The sequence below is a fragment of the Vigna unguiculata genome, chromosome 1 (genome assembly GCF_004118075.2).
Source record: "Vigna unguiculata cultivar IT97K-499-35 chromosome 1, ASM411807v1, whole genome shotgun sequence".
Lineage (NCBI taxonomy): Eukaryota > Viridiplantae > Streptophyta > Magnoliopsida > Fabales > Fabaceae > Vigna > Vigna unguiculata.
The window spans coordinates 41,653,751-41,675,828 of NC_040279.1; the positions used below are offsets into that span (position 1 = coordinate 41,653,751).

Sequence of the window (22,078 nt, forward strand, 5' to 3'; positions counted from 1 at the left end):
TTTGATAAAATAGTAGAGATAATATAAACTTATAATTTAACTATTAATAAAATTACATTTATACAAAATCCTAAAGATGTAAGAATAAATATAATCCACGACTAACCTAATATTTGTACACAGATATACTGGTTAGGGATTCCAGTCATTACATTTAATCATAAATTATCAAGATAAAAATACACGCATATCCCCAGACAAATGCATAGTTAATAGCGGGCATATTGTGTGCACTACCTCAAATTTTGTAACAAGCCTTCACTGAAAGTATTTGCCTACTACTATAAATATTTCAAGAACTCTACAAAAAAATACAAATCATTGCTTCAACAAAACCGTAACTGTAAAACACTAATAAACATTCTTGAAACAAAACTGTGTTGAACACCTGGGCATTACTTAAAAATCTCGGAAGCTCATTTTTGGATCCATCACTTTTCCACCCCCGCGTCCTCGGCCCCTTCCACCTTTTCTTGCTCCTCTACCTCTTCCTCTTGAGCTCATGTGCTTGAAACTTCTACCATGTTTCATTTCCACGAGGGAATGAAGCAACTCATCGCATAGAATGCAGCCTCGGTGTAAGGTTGCTCCGTCTTCCAGAGGAGTTGTTTTCTTGTTGAAGTCTACTTCTATGATTGAAGAGTCACATTCACCGCACCTCTCTTTAGTTGTGGAGATTCTGTGTGCGCCTTGTGCAAGAAAAACTAGGCAATTACACATATTACAACAAAGTTTCCATCTGGGAGCACTTATTGGGTCTAAGACAAGTGTTCCACTGCACTCTGGGCAAGCACATACACCCTGGGAAACCAGAGAATTTGGGCAAGTGGGATGAGGGCATAGGCTGCAGGGCATGCCAGATCCCTTGCCAATCTTGCCAGCATTACCAGTTTTAGCGGTATTGATGAGTGCTTCAATGCCTTCGAATGGGGGATTACTGTAGCAGTATGGACATAGTGGGAATGATTTAACATCTGGGCCAGGCGTGGAGCAAATTAAAAGTTCAAAATTGTCTAAAGGACAAGACAATTCTTTGTACAGCTGCAGAAAAAGTTGAAGAAATGTGAATGACTGGCAAAAAGACTAAATGAAACAGTAAATATCCAATGGGCAACACATACATTAGGAGAATAACAATTTTTTAATTAGTTAGTTTCTTGCAACTGCGTTCTGTTTTGCATTAAATTCTAGAACTGTATTCTGTATAGTTGTTTTTTTCTTTCAGCTAGTATCTTGTATAAGCTACTGACTCTGTATTTGTGAAATATATCAATCATTCTTGCAAAATATGATTACCACGGTTCCTTCTCAACTACTTTTAACTTCCCCAAGTATATTCACACTCAATCCGCTGGAGCAGTGTGTTTGACAAATATTACCCCAATCCCCTTCTTTGTTTTCTTTCTTATCTTTGTTCCACATCTCTGAGGGAGAGAAGCCCAAATAATAATAATGATTACAAGTTTAGACAAGTTAGGAAGGAACTGAATGGTGAAAAGGTACACTTAAAAGTCCTCTTGCTCGTGATCTAATAAACAGTGAAGCCACTGTGCATGATAGCATACATAATGTTCCGTAATAATCTTAAAAGGGTTGTTTATATAGTCATCCTCTAATTATATAGATATGGTAGTTGTTAAATCAATGTAACCAGTCCAAGTATGAAAGCTATAACACATTCTGAAAATGAAACGGAAACTCTCAATAGTTTTCTGACAGCAACGACATTTTATGCCTGCATATCAGAGGTCTGAAATTCATAGGATTTGTTATGATATTGTTTTGAAGGAAAAGGCATAAATGGTTGAAAGGAAGTCAGCCCCAATAACAAATTAGCTTAGGACAAGAAAATAGAAGGAAGAAAAGATAAATTGTAAACAGGGAAAGATAGGAAGACTTTACTCTTCCGAATAAGGATGGGGAGAAATGTTAAAAAGGCTACTTAATACAATCACACAAAATACTTTCGATAGAAACTAATTCACAATAATATTAATTTACCAAAAGTCAACAGTTTGTCAAGAGTCGATATTATTAGACAGGCTATATAATACTACCTTGATGGTTCCCTTCTGTGGGAGATAATAAACCTCCTCACATGTACCACAATACAATCGTGAAGGCTGAGTAGAAATGTACTTCATATATCTCAAGCATTTACCACATTTACTCAGAATACGCCCTGAATCAGTAAGCGTAGAAAACTGTGCTTCAAATAATGCATCCATATCTTCAATCTGAGCAAGATAGAAAGCAACAGAATTAGTAGAACAATGTAACCTACATCCATGTGCAACTTAGTAGAAATTGTCACGGGCACTCGTTATGGACAATATTTGAAAGGAAATAATATAGAAGACATGGAATATTTCTACTCACGGATACATATGGAATAAATCCAGTATGCATCAACTTACGGATGCATTCAAAGGAGAAGTCATATGTTATTAATAAAAGGTTTGACAAACAATGGTAAGCATAGATTGTAAAACCAAAGCAAAAGATGTAATGAACCCAAGGAAATACAGGATAAACTGTGAACAAATTACAAAGAAAAAAAAGAGTAAATTTTTACCCAAACAAGTTCAAAAGAACATGATCTTCAGGTTAAGGTTGGAGAAAGGAGAATCAAGCAGAAAACAAACTTAAATATAAACAAATAAAAATCTAATGTGTTGTGAGAATTGAAAAAACAACTGTATACAACCATATGATCACCAAGACAAAAAGAATCACTAAACCAAAATTAGCCCACCTTTTTGACAAAGTAACTAAACTTCTGCGTGAACTGTTGAATTACATGCTGTACCACATGTCGATGATCTACCTGACCCTTGGCAATAAGAGTAATTTGCTGCTCAATGAAGCTACGAATATCGGGCAGGCAGAGATCTGGATCTATAGTTTGATAACCTCTTACTAATGTAATGCCTAATGGGGTTGGGACAAGCTTTCTGCCTGCTTGTACCTGAAATTTGACTAGATGAATATCCACACAATGATGCTTCTATATAGGTTACATGTCTATATCAATTACCTGCACATAATTCCGCTCACATATGTTGTTAATATGTACGGGAATTGAAGCATCTGTTCCTATTCCATTCTTCTCCATCAGGGATATCAGCTCACTTTCAGTTAGGTAATCTGGAGCACTGGTACTCCCCTGTAGAACTTGTGGGGTTAGATATCCGTAACATATACAGAACTCTAATGCAAAATGACTTTCGACATTTTTCTTCTTCCCAGAAATGGATATATGATTCGACAATCTATTTGAATATAAAACTGAACAGTTCCTTTTGTGGCCTTACACCATCACCAAAAAAGACAAAACAAAAAAGACTAGAAATGGCTAGAAGTTTGGATTAAATCTAAAAGTACTGCCTACAGAATCTGAATGAGTCAGGAGGCACCACAGTTACCTCATAGAGCTCCAACTTTGATACTTCTATTTTCTGGCCTTTTACAAATGATGGAATATTTTTATCATTTAACGCCAACCAAGGCATTATAGAAGTAAATCCTTTGGTGACAACATGCTGCCCTGTACAATGAAAGGCCTCTCCGCCAATGGAAAACTCAACCTTTTTCCTGGAAGAATGACAATAATGTATGAAAAAAAAAATGTTTACCAAGTCCATTTTGCAAGGCCAGGTGAATGTTTGCAATGGTTTAGACAAAGATTAAGTTTAGAAGAAAGAAGCACACAAATTATGGCAATATATTCTGTAAAAATTATATTATTATGATTATGACAACAATATGGGGTAAGCCACATCCTGAATATTCTACCACGTACACTTTGATACAGTCGGAAAGAAGAAGTTGGAAGAGAGAAAATTCTAATAGGATGCATAGCCTATGTATTTATGAATTTATGAAGAGATATTACCCAGGTTTAGTACATTGTTATAGAATGTTTGACATTTGTACCCGTACTACCGTATTGCTAAAATTATCAAAATGTTTAATTATTCAAATAGACAACTAGGAGAGACCACAACAAACATAAATTAACAAAAATGCCTCCGATAAAACAATCCAAACAAAAGGCACAGGACAATTGTGAAAACATTTGAATGATGTCAAAACCATAAGGCGATGATCAAGAAATGTAGAAACAGTATAACTTTTTACCTTATATACTTGCAGTCCGGAGAAACTGTACCTATAAAGTGCTGACAAATATATTGGTACAGCTTCCAAGCATCATTGCCCAGCATATCTTCTGCTGCTGATCTCATTGGGGTAATGGGAGGATGGTCACCTACATCTGTTCCCAGACGAGGTTTTTGATAACCAGTGGTAAGTAGCCCGTGTACATAATTACCCCATGTTGGATTATTTGTTTGTGCGGAGAGGACACCACGAAAGTCAAACGAAGGAGGGTATGCTGTGCTTTCTGTGCGTGGATAGCTTGAGAAACATTGTGCAGAAACCAATCAAACATTAGTACATGCTACAAATTAAGACAATGTAACATTATTAATATAGAAGACCAGGAAATTGTGAGAAAACCTGATGAAACCTTGAGTATACAACCGTTCAGCTATTTGCATAGCCATCTGAGGTCCAAATCCTAGAGCACTTGAAGCAACCTGAAAAGAACATTGTATTCAAGTTATTTTGCATTAACTCAAGAAATAAACACTGAAATCAAAATGAAATATAGAAATAGTCTGATTTTTACAGCAGATTAGAGTACAAACATTAACAGAGTTCCATAGAATAAAGCATCATTACATAATAGTGGAATTTTGCATTTGATATATATAAAGAAAATTCAACTGAATCCATTATTTATAATTTAAAAGGTTATTTTCTCCATGTGATTCTTAACCTTTAGAAGGTTCACTGTGTTTAGACCAACAGGACGACTTTTGGTTTCCTGTTTTTCTGATATTTCAGTAACTTCCAAAAGTCCATCTTCAGAAACAAGCTTTTGAAACATCATAGCAACCTGAAATGGAATAAAAGTGTCTAAAGGATGTCCTTCATTTGTTGGTTTGAGACAAAGAAAGAACACAAATATAAAGGAATAGAATTGTTCACATTTATGTCAAACAATCTGCCACGATGCCATTCTAGCTGAATTTCATAGCCATTTTGAATTATGTAAGGGTGCAAACTCCAAAACTTTTCTGGCTTGAAAGTGTTTATTTGTAAATATCGCTGCACACAAAATCCTAAGGTTGGAGTCTGACAGGGTCCATAGCTGAAATAGGCAGCAATTACCGCAATCAATAACTTCATCAAAGTTTAAACAAATAATGTTAAGATGCAACTTGCAAGTAGACCTAGAGAAGATATTGCAGCTTGCATTACTAGGAGGCAGTGCATGTCAAGCCTTGGAACCTAAGCAGTCTCAGGTCCGGAATGCATAAAAGAACAAGAATAACAGCACAGAACAAAACAAAACACAGCAGACATAATGATAACATAGTCATTAATTTATTACAAAGGGATTATTGCCACTTGAATAAAAAATTGAAAAAGAATCAAACTAGTATATCACATCACATTACTAATAGTTCCAAAAGCTTCAGCTACAAGAAAATGAATTCATGATATATACCAAGCTGATCTTGAGATCAGCAGTATCATTGCAGGAAGAATAGGAAGTTGATCGGTCTCTTTCTTTTGGGATTTGCAGAAACAGAATGAGGCTTTAAGCATTGTGAACTTAAGACATTAGTAGCCTTGTGTGGTTTACTCAACTGTCTGACCTTTCTCCGGTAATAAACAAGCCAAAAACTAAGTAAACCCTCACTGCAATCAACATCAACCAGCTATTTTTTTATTTTTGACACAATTCTTGTGGCAAGGTTTAGTTCAACCACTATAATGCAAATCTCTATTCAGCTCTTGCTACTCTGGGATATGCACAAGTTACATATTCTGATTTCAAATAATTCTAAATAGCAAGATATGACTATAATTCTTCATCATCATCATCATCAACAACAACAACAGAGTCTTATCTCATTAGGTGAGGGAGATTCGCTGCATGGATTGCACAATATCATTTGATACAGTTAAAAATCAAAGCCAATCATTCTTTACAAATGAAATATAACAAATTAGAAATATGGCATAACAGAGCAAACACAATAAAAATAAATAAAAAATGAAATACAGAGCAGAAAACTAACGAGATAACCCTGGAATCCAGGTTCCCATATTTTCCCTGGAAATAACCCGTTTGAAATCGAGTGAACGCAACTCCAACTTTCAGATCTATCTCTTGCCTAGCATCTACAGCCATCGCCTCATCTTTATTTGGTCTGACAAGGTTGTCTAAGGCCTTCACAACATCTTTCTCAGTAACAGAAGAGAAGCGTGCACGGTAAGTGTCATTTGTTTTGAAACCAGTGCACTGTATAACTGCAACAACATTCAATATTTTATATGGTTCAAAATATGATTTGAAATTTTGGAGTTGATTAGTTCATTCCAAAAAATACTGAATGTGAAAGCATAATCTGCAAAAGACAAGATGCTCCATTATAAAACAAGGCAAGAAATGTTCACTGCAAATGGCAAAGGGAAATTTTGAAATGTAGGGAAGGCCAACCTCTGGCTTTGTAACCGATACACATAAAGCACCAAAAACAAAAATAGAAAACATCAAGTCTCCTTGATATAAATGATATGACCCATGGAAAGGAGGAGCAGTACAATAACAAGCAAGGTTGAAAGAAGAAAAAAACCCAATTGGATGATGGATTTTGTTACTGACCAGGATAAGCGTAAAAAATAGTGTCTTTTTCCTATGGTTTGTTATGCTTAACAAACTGTATTTAGCAAAGATTTTCCCTTCCAGAGCAGAATAATAATAACAAACTTCATATTGTCTTCTCTCTGTATGTTCTCTGCCCCCTCTAATTCCTGTTTCCCTGTTCCCTCTATTTTTCCTCTCTGTAGGTGTTTTTTTTTTATAACATATCAATGAACAACTTGAAATATTGCACAGAAGGACAATCTTAGCTGGCAATTTCTTCTTAGTACCTTAAGGAGAAAATAAAACAAAGAAAGGACAAAAAATTAGATGCAAATACTAAGCTGCCAGTATTAAACAAACCTAGAGAATAGTATTGACTAATAGTCTTTCTAAGGGACAGAGATTGGGCTGAAGAGTTATGTTCATCCTAAAACAAGGGTCTCTGGCAGGCAGCTTTATTTTACATTTTAATATTCAATTTATTATTTCTGCGTAAGCTACCTTAGACAACTACAAATCCATTTGTTCTAAGGGGCTAGGTTTTTTTTTTCAATAACCAAATAAAAACTCACATCAACTAACTTTGCATTGCAATAACATAGCATAGACTGGTTACAGTCATCAAAGTATCAAAAAATAAAGAAGAATAACAAGGGTAGTGACATATATGTTAAAATGAAAAATTATACAGTTACCCTCAAAACATATATTTTCTCCTTCACGATCACAATCTAACCATAATACCAAATAACGACATCCACGAGCTTCTTGACTTAAATGTCTACAAATATGCGCCTGAATAAAACAAACTGTGTTAGTAACTACAGGAAATCATCACAAATAAGTCAACTATAGATGACAAATTTCCATTTGGTATGACCCAATTTGTAATAAGTTTTGCAGGCATCAATGGAATTAACACTCTTCAAAATGTATAGAGTGCAATGAAGGCAAAAAAAACAGCTCAACTCATTTCAATACAATCAGGCCTTTACAACACCCTGTGAAAAGCATTTAAAACAGTATCAAGTCTCACACCACTGAAACAGAAACTGCTAGAATAAATATACAAGATAGCTTAAACGAAATTATAAAATGAATATTTATCACCCTTGATAAGAGTCATGATCAAGTGAAACTTTGAAATGATACCAGACCTTCTTTGATCAAGCAATCTACACCCAAGAGCTTGTTCTCATTTTCCTCATTGTTATAACTAAATTTAATTACAAAGTAAGAAATCACATTCAACACAACTGTGAAAAGTGCGTGCACTGCCCATTTTTGAAGGCCAGTATATTCACTTATAGGATACTTTGGAGTTAAAGCAACTCTTGGCTTCATGTTTTTCAAAGCTTCTACAACTTTGCTTCTAAAAGGAAGGTGTCTAAAAGTTTATGAACTGTGTTAACTTTTCTCCAGCAAGCTGAGGCACACAAAATGACCTTCCATACCTCTATCCCTTTCCAATGACTTATGAAAACCTATTAATGATACATGTTACAAATACGTAATTATTTGTGATAGAAATTTATATTTATTTGCCATTGGAAAAACAAAAAATCTCTTGTATGCCTACAACCTGTGGCACCTTTGTAGTATTCAAAACTTGAAGAACACAAAAACACATGAAAACTATAAAAAAATATAAGTTCCGGAACATTTCCCCCAAGTGAATTTCTAAGCACGTTTTGAAAACATTCGTAAAATCATCACCAACCTTTAGGAAATGTATATAGACAGATAGATCCCTCCAAAAATTTAATGTTATTGTCTGCTCTAATTACATACTAACTGTGAGCATACAAAGCATCATAAATTGGGTTTCAGTTTCAGTTAGGAAAACAAACACTAAGTAATCTATCTTGCTACCAATTACTCCAGATAATGTATAAATGATTTTATGAGAACACATAGAGGAGCCAGTGCAACAACAACTGAGTCTCTTCTACTGTGATTTGTGAAAAGGAAATAATACTGACAGAAAAGCAGGAAATAATACTGAAAAGGAAACATATGTAAAGGAATACCTTTGGGTTTGACTCATTCTTTATAACCTGAGCCTGAAAGAGATCTAACGGATCTGTGGCTGACCAATCTTGGTATTTAGCAGGAAAATCTACGCTAGATTATCAACAAAACATAGAAAACCCAGAGTGAATACTCAAAACACTCAGTATTTAAGACTTGTATATCGTGCAGTGAGACCAAATAGCATAGTTTGCATCATAGACTGTTCCAACCTTCAAAAAATTAGTAGAAAACAAGACACTTGCTACACTTTCAATGACAATGAGATTAAACCACAAACTAGATAGAGGTTCATGTCAAACAACTCCAGTGATTTTATCATATATTATGCACTGTCCTTTCCTTCCTTTAATCATATGGAAGTTGTGGAACAGCATCGTAATATAGAATTTCTTGCTTTGCATGCCACTCACCGAGTTTCTACAGTATTCATTAACTTTTAATCTAACACAACTTTCATTTCAAGGAGAGACATGACAAAGCCAGGGCAAATGCCTCATATAATATTTCAAAAGATATACAAAAAATTAAAAAATTAAAAAATTAAAATCTTCATAAGCGATCTCGAAAAAAGATAAGAAAAATACCTGAATACGTGCCCAATAACTGATGTTACTTTAAAATATGCAGGCGATCCAAGAAACTTTGCTTCAAATTCATGAACTTCCGTACTTCCCCTTCTCGTAAACATCTGCTTAAATAATGTGCTTCAAAATGTTTAATTTTTACGTACAGCTAATATTTATACTCAGTGCAAAAATTTTACACTGACAATCAGTCACATTCACATATCATCTCAAGTATGTGTGATTATTATAAAAGTTAACAAGTTTATCGTACTTGACAATATGTGATTAAATCAGAGTAAGAACTGTCACTGCGTTCTAATTGAATTATAAAAATAAGTAAACAAGTAAACCTATCATATATGGCAATATGTGATTGAATAAGAGAGTAAAAAACTACAGTGAATTCTAATTAAATAATAATAGTAATATGAGACTCGGTTGCATTTGCATTGAGGAAACATCTATATAGGTTTTGAATTGAGGAAACATTTATATAGGTTTTGAAGTAAGACAGTGTGTACGCGAGATGCAAAAACAAGTACCTGAGCGCGAGAGAGAACAGAAGCAATCGAGAGAGCGATGCTAGGCTTCTCTGCGACCTGAAAGGAAAATCACAAAACAAAAGGTCACAACAATAACAACAATAACAGCAAGAACACCACATGGAAACAATATCCATGAGAGGACTGAATTTATCTGACCATCAGAACTTTCGGAATGGGAGGCGCCATCGCTCTATTCAACTTCTCTCTGCTTCGGCTACGCGAAGAGAGAGTGAACAACAAAAAATAGTGTCGTGTTTTTCAAACGGGATTAGAAACCTGTGCCTGGCACGCTGTAAAATAATTTTAAATAATAGAATATTAATAAAACTAACTCAAAATAATTTCAAATATAAAATAATTTTAATTATACTGTATATTTTCAAAAATTTGATACAAATGTTACGATAAAATAAGTTAAAGGAAATACATAATACAGTACTATCTAAAATTTCAATATGAGAATATAGGTCTTTTACGTTTAGCGTATTATCTTTAGAACTTTTTACTTCATTTGTTAGGATCGTTTAAATTTCTTTCAAATAGATCTGAATATATTATTATAAATTTTTATTTTTATTATAGAACTTTTACATTTTAAGAAAATTGTAATTGCAATCAATTCTTCACAAACCCTAAACCCTAAATTTATTTACATATTCACATAGTTCTTATTATCATATTTTTCCTTTTTATATTATAAAACACCTTATTAAGTATTAAAAAACTTATATTAATTTGTAATTAGTCCTTAGTTTCATAGTTTATTTTTAGGACATACTTATTCCATCGGTATTTTATATAATTTTTTAAATGTTTATCATAATTGAATACAGATAGAGTAGATATTGAGATTAATCTTTCTTGTGTAGAAAATACACATAAGGATCGTATTTATAATAAAGAATATATGGACTAAGCCCGAAATACATATGAAGAATAATAACAATAAAAATAAAAAATAAGATATTAAAGATATCTTAACACTTCCCCTCAAGTTGGTGCATACAAATCGTATGTACTAAGCTTGTTACAAATATAACTAATTCTCATACCCCGTAAAGATTTAGTGAAAATATTTGCTAACTGATCACTTGAGTTAACAAACTCAGTCTTGATGTCTCCAGACATAATTTTTTCTCAACTAAAATAACAATCAATCTCAATGTGTTTAGTTCTCTCATGAAAGACAGAATTATAACTTATACGATGAGCAACTTGATTATCACATATAAATGTCATTTGATTAACGTCTCCAAACTGTAACTCTTTTAACTCTTTGAGCAACTGCTTAAGCCAAATAAGCTCACAAGTGGCTGAAGCCATGACTCTATATTCTGCTTCTGCACTAGATCTTGCTACAACATTTTGCTTCTTGCTTTTCCAAGAGATCAAGTTATCTCCAATAAAGACACAATATCCGGATGTAGACCTTCTATCTGAAGGAGATCCTGCCCAATCAGCATCTAAATAACAATCCTTTACCAGGAGATCCTTTAATATACTTCAGTATACGAATGACTGCATTCCAATGATCTTCGCGCACGGAGAATTAAGAAATTGGCTTACCACACTGACTGCGAAGAAAATGTCAGGATGAGTCACTATAAGATAATTCAATTCCCCAACTAATCTTCTATACTGTTCGGGATCTAACATAGGCTTCCCTTGATTTGGTAGAAGTTCAGTATTGGGATCTATAGGTGTGTCAACAGATTTTGAATTCATCAACCCAGTTTCTTCCAAAATATCCAGTGCATACTTTCGTTGAGAAATAACAATACCGTCTTTGTTGGACTGTGTCACCTCAATACCCAAGAAATATATGAGTTTTCTAATATCTTTGGTCTGAAAATGATCACAAAGATGTTGTTCTATAATTTTTATTTTTTATAAAAAAAATGTTTAATTCATTTTAAAACAGTATCTATAAAAATATATAAAGAGGATTCTCTCTTTTATATCCACATTTCAAAATCTCACTTTTACTCTTTAAAATATAATTATTTATTAAATTTTTGAATATTTAATGTTATTTTTAGAAGCTTTTTATAAAATCATCTATTTCTGTTTTTTTTTTCCTATTTATCAATCGTTATTCTCTTATATTTTATCATATAATTCACTTTATTTTTAATAAATATAATTTTATTTTATATATTAACTTAATAACATGCATATTTCAAAAATGTTTACACACATACAGACACGATAACACGTGTGTTTACACTAGTTTAAATAGTATGAATATATCAATTCCTATGTAAATGAAGATGAGAATAGAATAGTCAGACCAAAATTATGTATGGTGAAATCTTGTTTGAAAAATTAAAGAATTCCAAGTTAGTACAGACTATTAAAAGACATGCATACTACAAGGCAAAAAAAGGAAAATTATTTTATGTTTATTCAATTCTATTTTCCCTTTCCAACCTAAATTTAAGCTGAGACAAAAAGAAAATAGAAATATGTTAATGATAATAATTTCATAAATTGGGATTAAGAATAACAAAGAATGAAAATCTGCATCATCGACTTTGCAACCGACAATCGCTATCAGGTAAATGTTGTGCCAACTCAAAATAGTTTTGAGTAAGATATAAATGGGGAGAGAAACTCGTTTATGCTAACAAAAAGTAGGAACTAAAGAATACAACCATTTCTTTCAAATCATATATGAACAAATTAATACAAATGACACATTGTAATGTGATGATATATTTATATGTTACATCTATCGTAACCAGAGAACCATGATGGTTCTGCTAGTTTTGCAAGCTCGCCATACTCTGCATTATTATGAAATGGCTCAAACTGATCATTAAAACTGTTTGGTTCCTTTGAGTCGTCATAACTGGGCATGACGACATCGTCATCATAAGTTGGTCGTACCGATTCCTTCGGCAAACGTGCTTCTGCAAGGAGCTCATTAAGTGTGATGATCTCCTTCTCATGTTTCTTCTTCAACTTGTCAATTTGTTTGTAGGCCTTGGCGGCTTCCTGCTCTGCATCCATAGCCCGTTTCTGCAAATTATATGTTTAAAAAGTGAGGCTCAGTTAGTGAACCGAACTGATCCAGTGGTTTAAGAATTTCACCACTACTAGATAAAATATTGATTTTCAACTGCAGCAAGTAAAAGACTTCAATTTCAAAAGATAATCACAAGTTTCTGCAACTAAACATAATAAAAATGTTCTTATCCAATCCAAGTCTCACAACCATCGTTAGGAATAACGATCGTATTTCCGAGACATTGTCCGTTTTAGAACATAAATATTCATCACGGTTTTGTTCTTAAAAGATGTCTCATCAACAAATGGAGGAAAAGAAAAATATTTTAAACTGCGTTTGACATCAAATGTGAGACTTATTGAGTGTATCCGAATAAAAAGTCATCGAGTTGATAAAATCAAACATGGAGGTATATTTGACTTATTGCTAACCTGTGCAGCAGTGACAGTTTCTTCAGCCTCCTTAAGCCGCAAAAGCAGTTCACCAGCAGCTTGTACTGCTTCTGCAGTGTCCTTCAACTGGGACTGAAGCCCTTTATTTTCATCCCTCAAGATTCTTCGTTCTTTTTCTCTTTCCGCTTTTAAAGCTGAAATTTCAGCAGCAAGGGCATTTATGAACTTAGATTCTGCACCTCTTACTCCTGCTCTGGAAGCCGCTTTCTTGACATCCTCGATTCCATCTTGGATCTGTCTATGTCTTGCAAGCAAATGGATGTGTTTCTCTTCCAAATCTGCATATTGTTCTAAAAGTCTTGCATGCCCTTCTATAGCCATGTGCATGGCTTCCTGAAGCTCCTGAGTACACTGCCTCTCAGCATCTAATTCCCGCTTCCTCTTTTCAGATAGCAATCTGCAACTTTCAAGCTCACCTCTAAGTTCTTCAGAAAGACAAATCCACCTGCTTTCTGCCTCAGTCCATTTAATTCTTTCTTGTTCAAATTGTGCTTCAATATCATTATTGGATGATGCTAGAATTTCATTTGCTTCATTAGTATTCTTGGAGGATTCTAGACTTTCCTTTGCTTCAATATCGTTATTGGATGATGCTAGAACTTCATTTGTCTCCTCGCTCTCATCTGTCAACTCTGGAATGGCAGTGAGGGTTGCTGTCGTACTGGGATCAGAAGACAACGTCAATTGCAATAGCGGATATTGCTTCCTTGATGATGTGGATGAAGAGTCGATATAAAATTGAAGCTGGCTTCTCAAACTTTGTATCTCTTCCATCAGCACTTCTCTCTCCCCAAATTTATAGAAATTTTGATACTTTTCCAATTCATCTTGCACCTTTTTCAACTCTATCTTCATTTCCAAAACTTCTGGATGATTCTCGTACTTATCCTTTAACAACTGTTGATAGTAATCACACATTATGAGCATAAAACATAAGACCATATTGTTCATAGATGTGAACCACAAAAGAACATATTTCTACCTTGTGTTCATGGTTAAGAGCCACTAGTTCTTCTGCCATGAACTCTTCAGTGGGTAAAACACCATCCATGAGGCTCTCAAGACGAAGAATTTTATCTTCCCTTGTCTGTGCAATTATAGCATTGCACTCCCTCTCGTGCTTGTACTGTTCCACCTACAAGTACAAGGGAAGCATTCATTAATAACATCGTACACAAAACAACATGAGATGGTTGTAAATAAGAGAGAAAGAAATTTACCAGGCGATTAAGCTGCAATATCTCAGAAGTCTGCTTGGCACAAAACTCTTCAAGTGCCATTTCTCTCCTTATAGATTCTGCCAAAACCTTTTCTACTGCCTAAATAACAGAAGTAAAAGGAGTTATAACTGATATAATGAATTCAAGTTCTACAAAAGAAATGCAACTGAATTTTTACACCTACTTTGAGCACTTGTTTCTTTGGCCTATCAACAGACCCAGGGCATTCAAACGGTACTAACTGTAGGTTTGAGTTATTGTCACTCTCGTTGGCCTCAAGTTGTGCTCTGCTTTTACAATTACTACAGGTGAATGAAACAGAATTCTCTCCAACATTATCATCAAGAGAAGTCTGCAGGCCCACATCAACTTTGTCAACTGGAAAAATTAATCTAGATTCTCTTGGTCGTAAGGAAAACCTGTATGCTGACTGCCTCAAAGTTGAATTGCGTTGGTAACTATCAATAATTTCAAGACCATGGCGTATGCTTGCTGCTAAATTTTCTGTTTTACTAATGAAATTTGGAGCTGTCTGACTAGAACAGGCAGAATATGAGTTTTTCTTATTGCTAGTTCTAATTCCCAAATCTTTTTCAACATGAAGATCGCTTTCAGAAGGAGAGAACCCTGTTGATGTCCTCAGACTTTTTCTGCTGGTACTGATTCTAGGTGAAACACTAGGAGCTGGGGATTTAAGGTTTGGGGACAAATCACACTGAACTATGCTGAGGCTGGCAGGTGAGACACAATTCATTGCTGCACTAGGAGACTCACTGGGCAAATCTGGGGCTGAAAAACCGGTAAAACTTCCAACGTCAGATTCGCCCATTGGACAAGACAAACTGTTCTGTACCATTGCACATGATGGTTCTTCACTAAGACTTTTACTGCCAGGCCAACCAGGCATATTTTTCTCCTCACTAGGTTGAGCTAAAACCTGATCATCAGTGTTCATTCCATTGTCATTATCAGCTGCAGTATTACAATTACTCGGAATATTGGTATTGCAGGAAGCTTCGTCATGGTCCTCAACAACTTCTTCGTCAATTTCCATCTCCTCATCACCATCTTCATCAACACGGGATAATGGTTGTGGTCGATTGAGGCTGGATTGTAACAAATTCAAGCTTCGCCGGATCCAAGCTGCTGAATGACCTCCACTTGAGTCCATTGGGTTGTAGCCATTTTCTTTAATTCGATGGAGCTCATCCTGTCGATATCATACACTTCTAAGCTACTACAAAAGAAAAATGAAGAATGGAAAAACAGGTGACTATATACCCGAAGTTGCCGTATCACTTGTCGCAAGTGCTTCACATCTTCTTCCATAACTTCATTAACAACAGCCTTGTTCTTGATAGCTTTTGCACGTTGTGCAAATCTCAGTGTACTAAATGTTTCACTCCTACAACTGCAGGACCAAGCCATTTAAAAAATTTTGTAGTACAAAAGGATTTATAAGGTAAAACATTTCAAATGACCAATGCTTCACACACATACTACCTTTGCGCTGGTGAAATAGCACAAATCATTGCTAATTTTGCATTTCCTCCAAGAGACTCCTGCAACAGAAATGTCAGCCTCGAATCTCTATATGGTATATGCCGCTGCTTTCCCGTTTGAGAGACTTCCGCAAGAATATTTATCAAATTCCTGCAGTACAATTTAACCTCAGTAAAGTGCTAGCTTCTAATAAAGAAATCCATGATTCAAAAAACACTTACATCTCTGCCAAAATCTAGTTTTGCCATTTCTTTATTTTACGGGTCTAATTTACATAGTGTCCTAACATTAAGAAACTGTAACTTTCAGCACTTAACTGTCTTTGTTAACATTTATCCTAGCACCTGAATCTGGCACTTCAGGATACAATGATATTTGGCTTCGTTAAAGCCTCAACAAATCACATACAAGATTTTCTTCTTTCTCATGTTTCTGGCCTTGTATTCAAAGCTTTAATTCACCATTTGTAATTATCTTTAACACTTTTATTTGCTCTCAATATAATACACTCACAAGTAAACCATACCCAAGCTGTGAGAGTGATCTATTAATATTCCCAGCTTCTTTCAATCGCTCTCCTGCAGCACCGGTTGATTTTTGTCGTTCTGACCCAGCTAAATCAACAAGATTGATCCTACTTGATTTAAATCTGCTCACACCATCTGCTGCACTCTGCAAACATTAATTTACATTAAAATACTGAAATTTTTTGGCAAACAATTGTTGAGAAGAACAAAAATTCAGGATGAATAGATTTTTTAAGCTTTCAATTGCAACACCCTGGGTCTTCATATTAGCTTAATCAAACACTTTCAACTGTCTGCATTAACATAGGATCTATTCTTCTATCATATAACATCAGCAGTCCACTCATCATTACTAAAAGTGCACATTATGGACACATGAGATAGTGTATCACCTTGCATCGAGATTCAACTACACAAATTAAAACAGTGTGTGAGCGGGAACTCTCTGAATTTATACTGGTTGCACCGGTTCTCCTGTTTGATAATCCCTGCATTATGAAAGACAGATATCAGTAAAACACGTTATATGAAAGGGGATGTTGTGGTAATCTACAGCCATAAGATGTACATTGTATTAAATTTGTTTAATTGAAGCAAAACAATAATAAGCGTTTGAAGCATAGTTTCTACACAAATGTTCTTTAAGAGTCTTTACTCTTTCAGAAAACTTTACAAAAGTGAAACTAAAAGTTTATTATTTAATTTAAAATCATATCAATGCATGACATAAAATCTTTCCATTTTCTTCTGGCAACTTCACTGCTTTCCATTGAGCATCTCATGTTTTAAAGCATAAAAAAATAGCTGTTGTACACCACCAGGCTAAAACTAGTTACCGAGGTTAATGATATTGCCCCTTAAGACAATGCCCAAAACTGAGTCATAAAAGAAAGAGAACATATGGCTTAATACAACACCAGTGGTACGGTAAGTGTAACAAATACCTTTATTAAAAGCTGAGTTACATCCTTAACTGAAGACACAGGCTCCTCTGTAAGATTTTCAACATAGACACCAGATTTGACATCTTCTCGAATCTGGACAAAAAACAAAATATCAGTTCCAGCCCAAAATTGCTAAGCACGAGAAAAGCAATTAACACAAATGGTGTTTTAGAATTTACCTGTAGGTTTCTCTGACTAGGATCCAATAGATCCATGATTTGCTCATTGTATATCTGCAAAAACAAACTTTGTGTCAAATGGACTTACTGACAAGGTTAAACAGGTCTCCAACAGGGAAGAAGCAATTTAGAGTTAATCAACCTCAAGAAAAGAACAGTTGCACTGATAGTTGAGTTGCTTGTCAGAATGCTTAGCTTGCTCCTGTGCAAGAAATGAAACAGTTAGTAAACGTCACAAAAATGGTCCAAACACTTCAAATAATTTTAAAAGAAACCAAAATTGAATGCTTACTTCATTTATGCGTGCAAATAGTTGCTGAAAAACACGGGGTGCAAGTCCTTGCTGATCGTTTTCTTCCAACAAACAGTTAGCAGGACCCCACATCGTATAAGTCTTCCCACTCCCCGTCTAGCAAGTTCAAAAACACAACACCATCAGACTCAACAGCACAGGAGCAGCAACAACAGGGCAAAACTAAAAGTTAAATTAAAAGTCAACGGGAAGAAGAAAAACCTGTCCATAAGCAAAAACTGAACTATTGAAACCAGCCAAGCAATGCTCCACCAGTGGCACACCAACATGTTCGAAAATATCCAGCTGAAAAACAAGATCCCAAAGCGCATCAAACACCGAAATCAATAATTCTGAAGAAGATAAAGCCATGGTTTTAAATTACGGTTTCATCACAGTCCTTGTGGCCAAAAATCGCGTTAGGGAATATCTCTTTCAAACCAAGGATAAAAATAAAAGAATGGTACTGAGCATGACTAAAAATAGAAACCCTGCCTGAGTAGCCGCAGTGTCAGCAACGGAATCGAAGGTGAAGTTGTGGCCATTGATGGACAACGAGTCATTGGAAACCTTCTGAACAGTGGGATCCCCTTCGTCCTTGTCGGGACAGAGCGGCCTCATCCTCACGATAACCTGCAAAAAAGGCAAGAAGTGAGAAAGTGAAGTCAGATAGCAGATAGAAGACATTAGAAACTAAGAAGTCGAAAACAATAAGAGGCGAAACCAACCTTGACGCCGGAATCGGAGGATGCGGGGAGGGAATTGTCGGCTAGGGCATCGGCGGCCACGGCGAGCTTTCGCTTGAGAGGGTTGGATGAGGGAGGTCTCGGAGGCAAGGGGCTCTTGAACTTTCCGGGAGAAGGAACGGCGAGATTGGGATCGGAGGGAGGGTCATTCTCTTTGGAGTGTTTGTGCTTGCGAGAGGGGCGGGTTTTGGCGGAGCTAGGAGAGGGGGCTGGGGTGGCCGAAGAAGCGAGTTCTGCGTCCCTGAGAGGGTTTCTTGGGAGCATGAAGTGCTTCATTTTGGGGCAGAGGAGAAGAAGAACACAGAGAGCGAAGGAAATGGGGAAAGGTAAGAAGAAAGATGATGGGGTTTGGAAATAGCCGTTGGAGGGATTGGGATTTGAATTATTAGAGAGAAGAGTTGAGTTGACAGAGAAAGGAAGAACGAATAAAGAACGAGAGAGAAAGAGAATAGAGAGCGAAATTAACTTTTTGAATTTGTGTTGGATCTGGAGCGTCTCAGTGGATCCGGATACCGGGAAACACCAGGATCCGATCCAACGAACTCGAATCGGATCTGGACCCTTTATTATGTGTATCATTAAATTATTACTATATTACTAGATTATACTAGTACTTAACAAAGTTTTAAATTCAACAATATTAAATAAACTCACTAGCTACGGCATCTAAAAAACTAAACAATTGATATGATCATCACTTTAATATTAATGGAAGTGGATTTTACAAAATTCAATTATGCTCATAACAACAACATTGCTTCACTACTTTTAAGTTAAATTTTTATAATGTTAAAATTTTCATTACCAACTTAAATAACTCGACAATAACTAGAAAAAAATCTAGCTATAAATTAGTAATTAATAGTTTCAATTAAATGTTCATCTCAGTAATTTTTGGTGATTCACTAATCAAAGTTGCAAGTAAACCAAGTAATCATTGACTAACTGGGAAAGTAATAAATTTTTATCATTGAAGTACTTTCATAGTTTAAAGAAAAATACATTTATGCATAATTCTCTCCCTATACCAGCCTTGGTATAATTGATAGTGAAATCAACTATTTATATTTAGTCAAAGATAATATAAAAATAAATTTTTTATTTTAAAAATAATATTTAATATCTTTCTGGGTTTCATTATATGTAATAATTATTTAATGTTTTCACCATTTTTTAGTGATTATATTATTTATTAAAAGAAATCAATGCTATCACATTAAATTATTAATATTGCTAGAGGAGGATGAGTTGACACAATAATATAAACATTTTTTTATCTTATAAAAACATAAATGTATCGTTTTATTAGGTCTTCGTCATTTAAAAACGTTAATACTCATCTAAGTAATTACATTAACTCCTTTTAATAAATGTTGAAACCAATGGTCAAAATAATTAAAAAGAATATTACACAACCACTATAAATATTAAAACTAAAAAGAATTATTAAGCCTAAGAAATAATATTTCTAATTGAGCATAATTCTGAAGTGGTATAATGTCTCGAGAACACTACACATAAAAATACTTAATTAGGTACAATAATAACTATTTTAATACCTGATAATTTTTTAACAAATTTTGATTATTAAAATCGTTTATTAATTAAACATTTTTTTATAGTGAGTGATTTTAGTTTATAGTTATTTTAGGAAGGTTATGAAGTTTAAAAATAGTTAAGAACAATTTATAATGATTTATTTACTTACTACATGTATTTTGTTCTTGAATTTATCATGTGTTATACTTAAAAATATGGAATAAATACACATTTGGTACCCAAACTTTTTCGGAAAGTTCAATGTGGTAGTCGAACTTTAGGAATGTTTAATTTGGTACCCCAATTTTCTAAAGAGGTTAAATTTGGTCATCTCCATTAAGTTGGAGTTAACATCGTGTCCGTACAGGACACGTGTCAAGCAATGAATTTTATTTTTTTTCAAAAAATTAATTTTTTTTTTTCAAAAAATTAATTTTTTTTTTCAAAAAATTTAAAAAACTGCCACGTGTTAGTTTATCATCGTGGCACGTGGCAGCTTACAAGCATGACACGTGGCAATGTAATAGTTGTTTTCAATTTAGTACCCCAATTTAAATTTTTAGCTCAATTTAATACCCCAATTTTTTAAAATCATTCAATTTCGTCATCTTCCATTTGAGACCAAATTAGTAAATAAGCTTAATTACAACCTATATATACATGTTACAATAACTTTTTATAATATATATACATCAAATCATTTCACCTAAATACTTAAATTATTTTATTTTTTTCATTTTAACCTTTGTAATTTTTTATACATGAGATTTTTTACACTTGTGAAAAATAAAATAATTTAAATATTTAGGTGTAGTGATTTGATGTATAAATTCAAAACAATTATTTTAACATGTTTATATAAATTATAATTAAGCTTATTTACTAATTTGGTCTCAAATAGGAAATGACGAAATTGGATTATTTTAAAAAATTTGGGTACTAAATTGAACCAAAAATTTAAATTGGGGTACTAAATTGAAAACAACTATTACACTGCCACGTGTCATGCTTGTAAGCTGCCACGTGGCACGACGATAAACTGACACGTGGCAGTTTTTTAAATTTTTTGAAATTTTTTTTTTTTAATTTTTTGAAAAAAAATTAATTTTTTGAAAAAAAATTTAAAAAAAATAAAAATTTCATGGCTTGACACGTGTCCTGTACGGACACGGTGTTAACTCCAACTTAACGGAGAGGACCAAATTGAACCTCTCTAGAAAATTGGGGTACCAAATTGAACATTCCTAAAGTTCGGGTACTACATTGAACTTTCCGAAAAAGTTTGGGTACCAAATGTGTATTTATACCTAAAAATATTTTGTTATTGTTCTCACTTTGAGATCAATTATGAATACTTGATCTCATTATGTAATATTGTTATTGGCATGAAGCCATTTTAATTTAAATGTTTCATTTCTTATTTTTATTTCACCATTTTACTTTTAATGTTCATTTTAACTTTAACTTCATATGTTAATTTCTTCTTGTTAAATATTTATAAGAAATTATTATTATTTTTTAAATAGAACATTATTTGTCATGAACATTCATAAAAATTATTTATAAAATTATATATTTATATACAAACAATATATTATTTATATTATGTAATAAATCTCGATATATCATATATTATGTTTATAAATTTATTGTTATTGATTATGTGAAATGAAAGTTTATTTGGAGAAACTTAACTGTATTACTAACTTAAAAAAGAAATTTTTTATGCATAATATTTTAGGTTTTTTAACGTTCGATTTAGATAAGATTTAGAGAACACGTTATTGCAAAATACTA

At 33.9% G+C, this 22,078-nt stretch overlaps 2 protein-coding genes across 4 annotated transcripts; both read right to left on the bottom strand.

Moving 5' to 3' along the window:
- Positions 1 to 129: 129 nt before the first annotated feature.
- Positions 130 to 10,223, bottom strand: LOC114174991 (DNA topoisomerase 3-beta). 3 transcript variants are annotated; one of them, XM_028059740.1, is made up of 15 exons: positions 10,026 to 10,223; positions 9,867 to 9,923; positions 9,343 to 9,446; positions 8,755 to 8,848; positions 7,420 to 7,519; positions 6,156 to 6,387; positions 5,056 to 5,218; positions 4,844 to 4,963; positions 4,522 to 4,601; positions 4,141 to 4,419; positions 3,426 to 3,594; positions 3,038 to 3,166; positions 2,756 to 2,968; positions 2,058 to 2,237; positions 130 to 1,041 (listed from the first exon to the last, which is right to left on the bottom strand). In XM_028059740.1, exons 1-15 carry the CDS (start codon positions 10,053 to 10,055, stop codon positions 400 to 402), a joined length of 2,592 nt encoding a protein of 863 aa, XP_027915541.1. In that variant the 5' UTR covers positions 10,056 to 10,223; the 3' UTR covers positions 130 to 399. The 3 variants fall into 3 exon arrangements, with proteins under 3 accessions (XP_027915541.1, XP_027915549.1, XP_027915557.1); XM_028059748.1 differs by lacking the exon at positions 10,026 to 10,223 and having other exon boundaries at positions 8,755 to 8,843; XM_028059756.1 differs by lacking the exons at positions 6,156 to 6,387; positions 7,420 to 7,519; positions 8,755 to 8,848; ... (1 more) ...; positions 9,867 to 9,923; positions 10,026 to 10,223 and adding an exon at positions 5,579 to 6,124.
- Positions 10,224 to 12,376: 2,153 nt separating this feature from the next.
- LOC114174981 (kinesin-like protein KIN-12B) lies at positions 12,377 to 19,156 on the bottom strand. Its single transcript, XM_028059726.1, has 16 exons — positions 18,725 to 19,156; positions 18,492 to 18,629; positions 18,219 to 18,302; positions 17,997 to 18,113; positions 17,847 to 17,906; positions 17,705 to 17,758; positions 17,526 to 17,618; positions 16,974 to 17,069; positions 16,581 to 16,726; positions 16,055 to 16,204; positions 15,833 to 15,962; positions 14,736 to 15,761; positions 14,552 to 14,650; positions 14,314 to 14,466; positions 13,311 to 14,228; positions 12,377 to 12,890 (listed from the first exon to the last, which is right to left on the bottom strand). Exons 1-16 carry the CDS (start codon positions 19,016 to 19,018, stop codon positions 12,588 to 12,590), a joined length of 3,861 nt encoding a protein of 1,286 aa, XP_027915527.1. The 5' UTR covers positions 19,019 to 19,156; the 3' UTR covers positions 12,377 to 12,587.
- Positions 19,157 to 22,078: the final 2,922 nt, after the last annotated feature.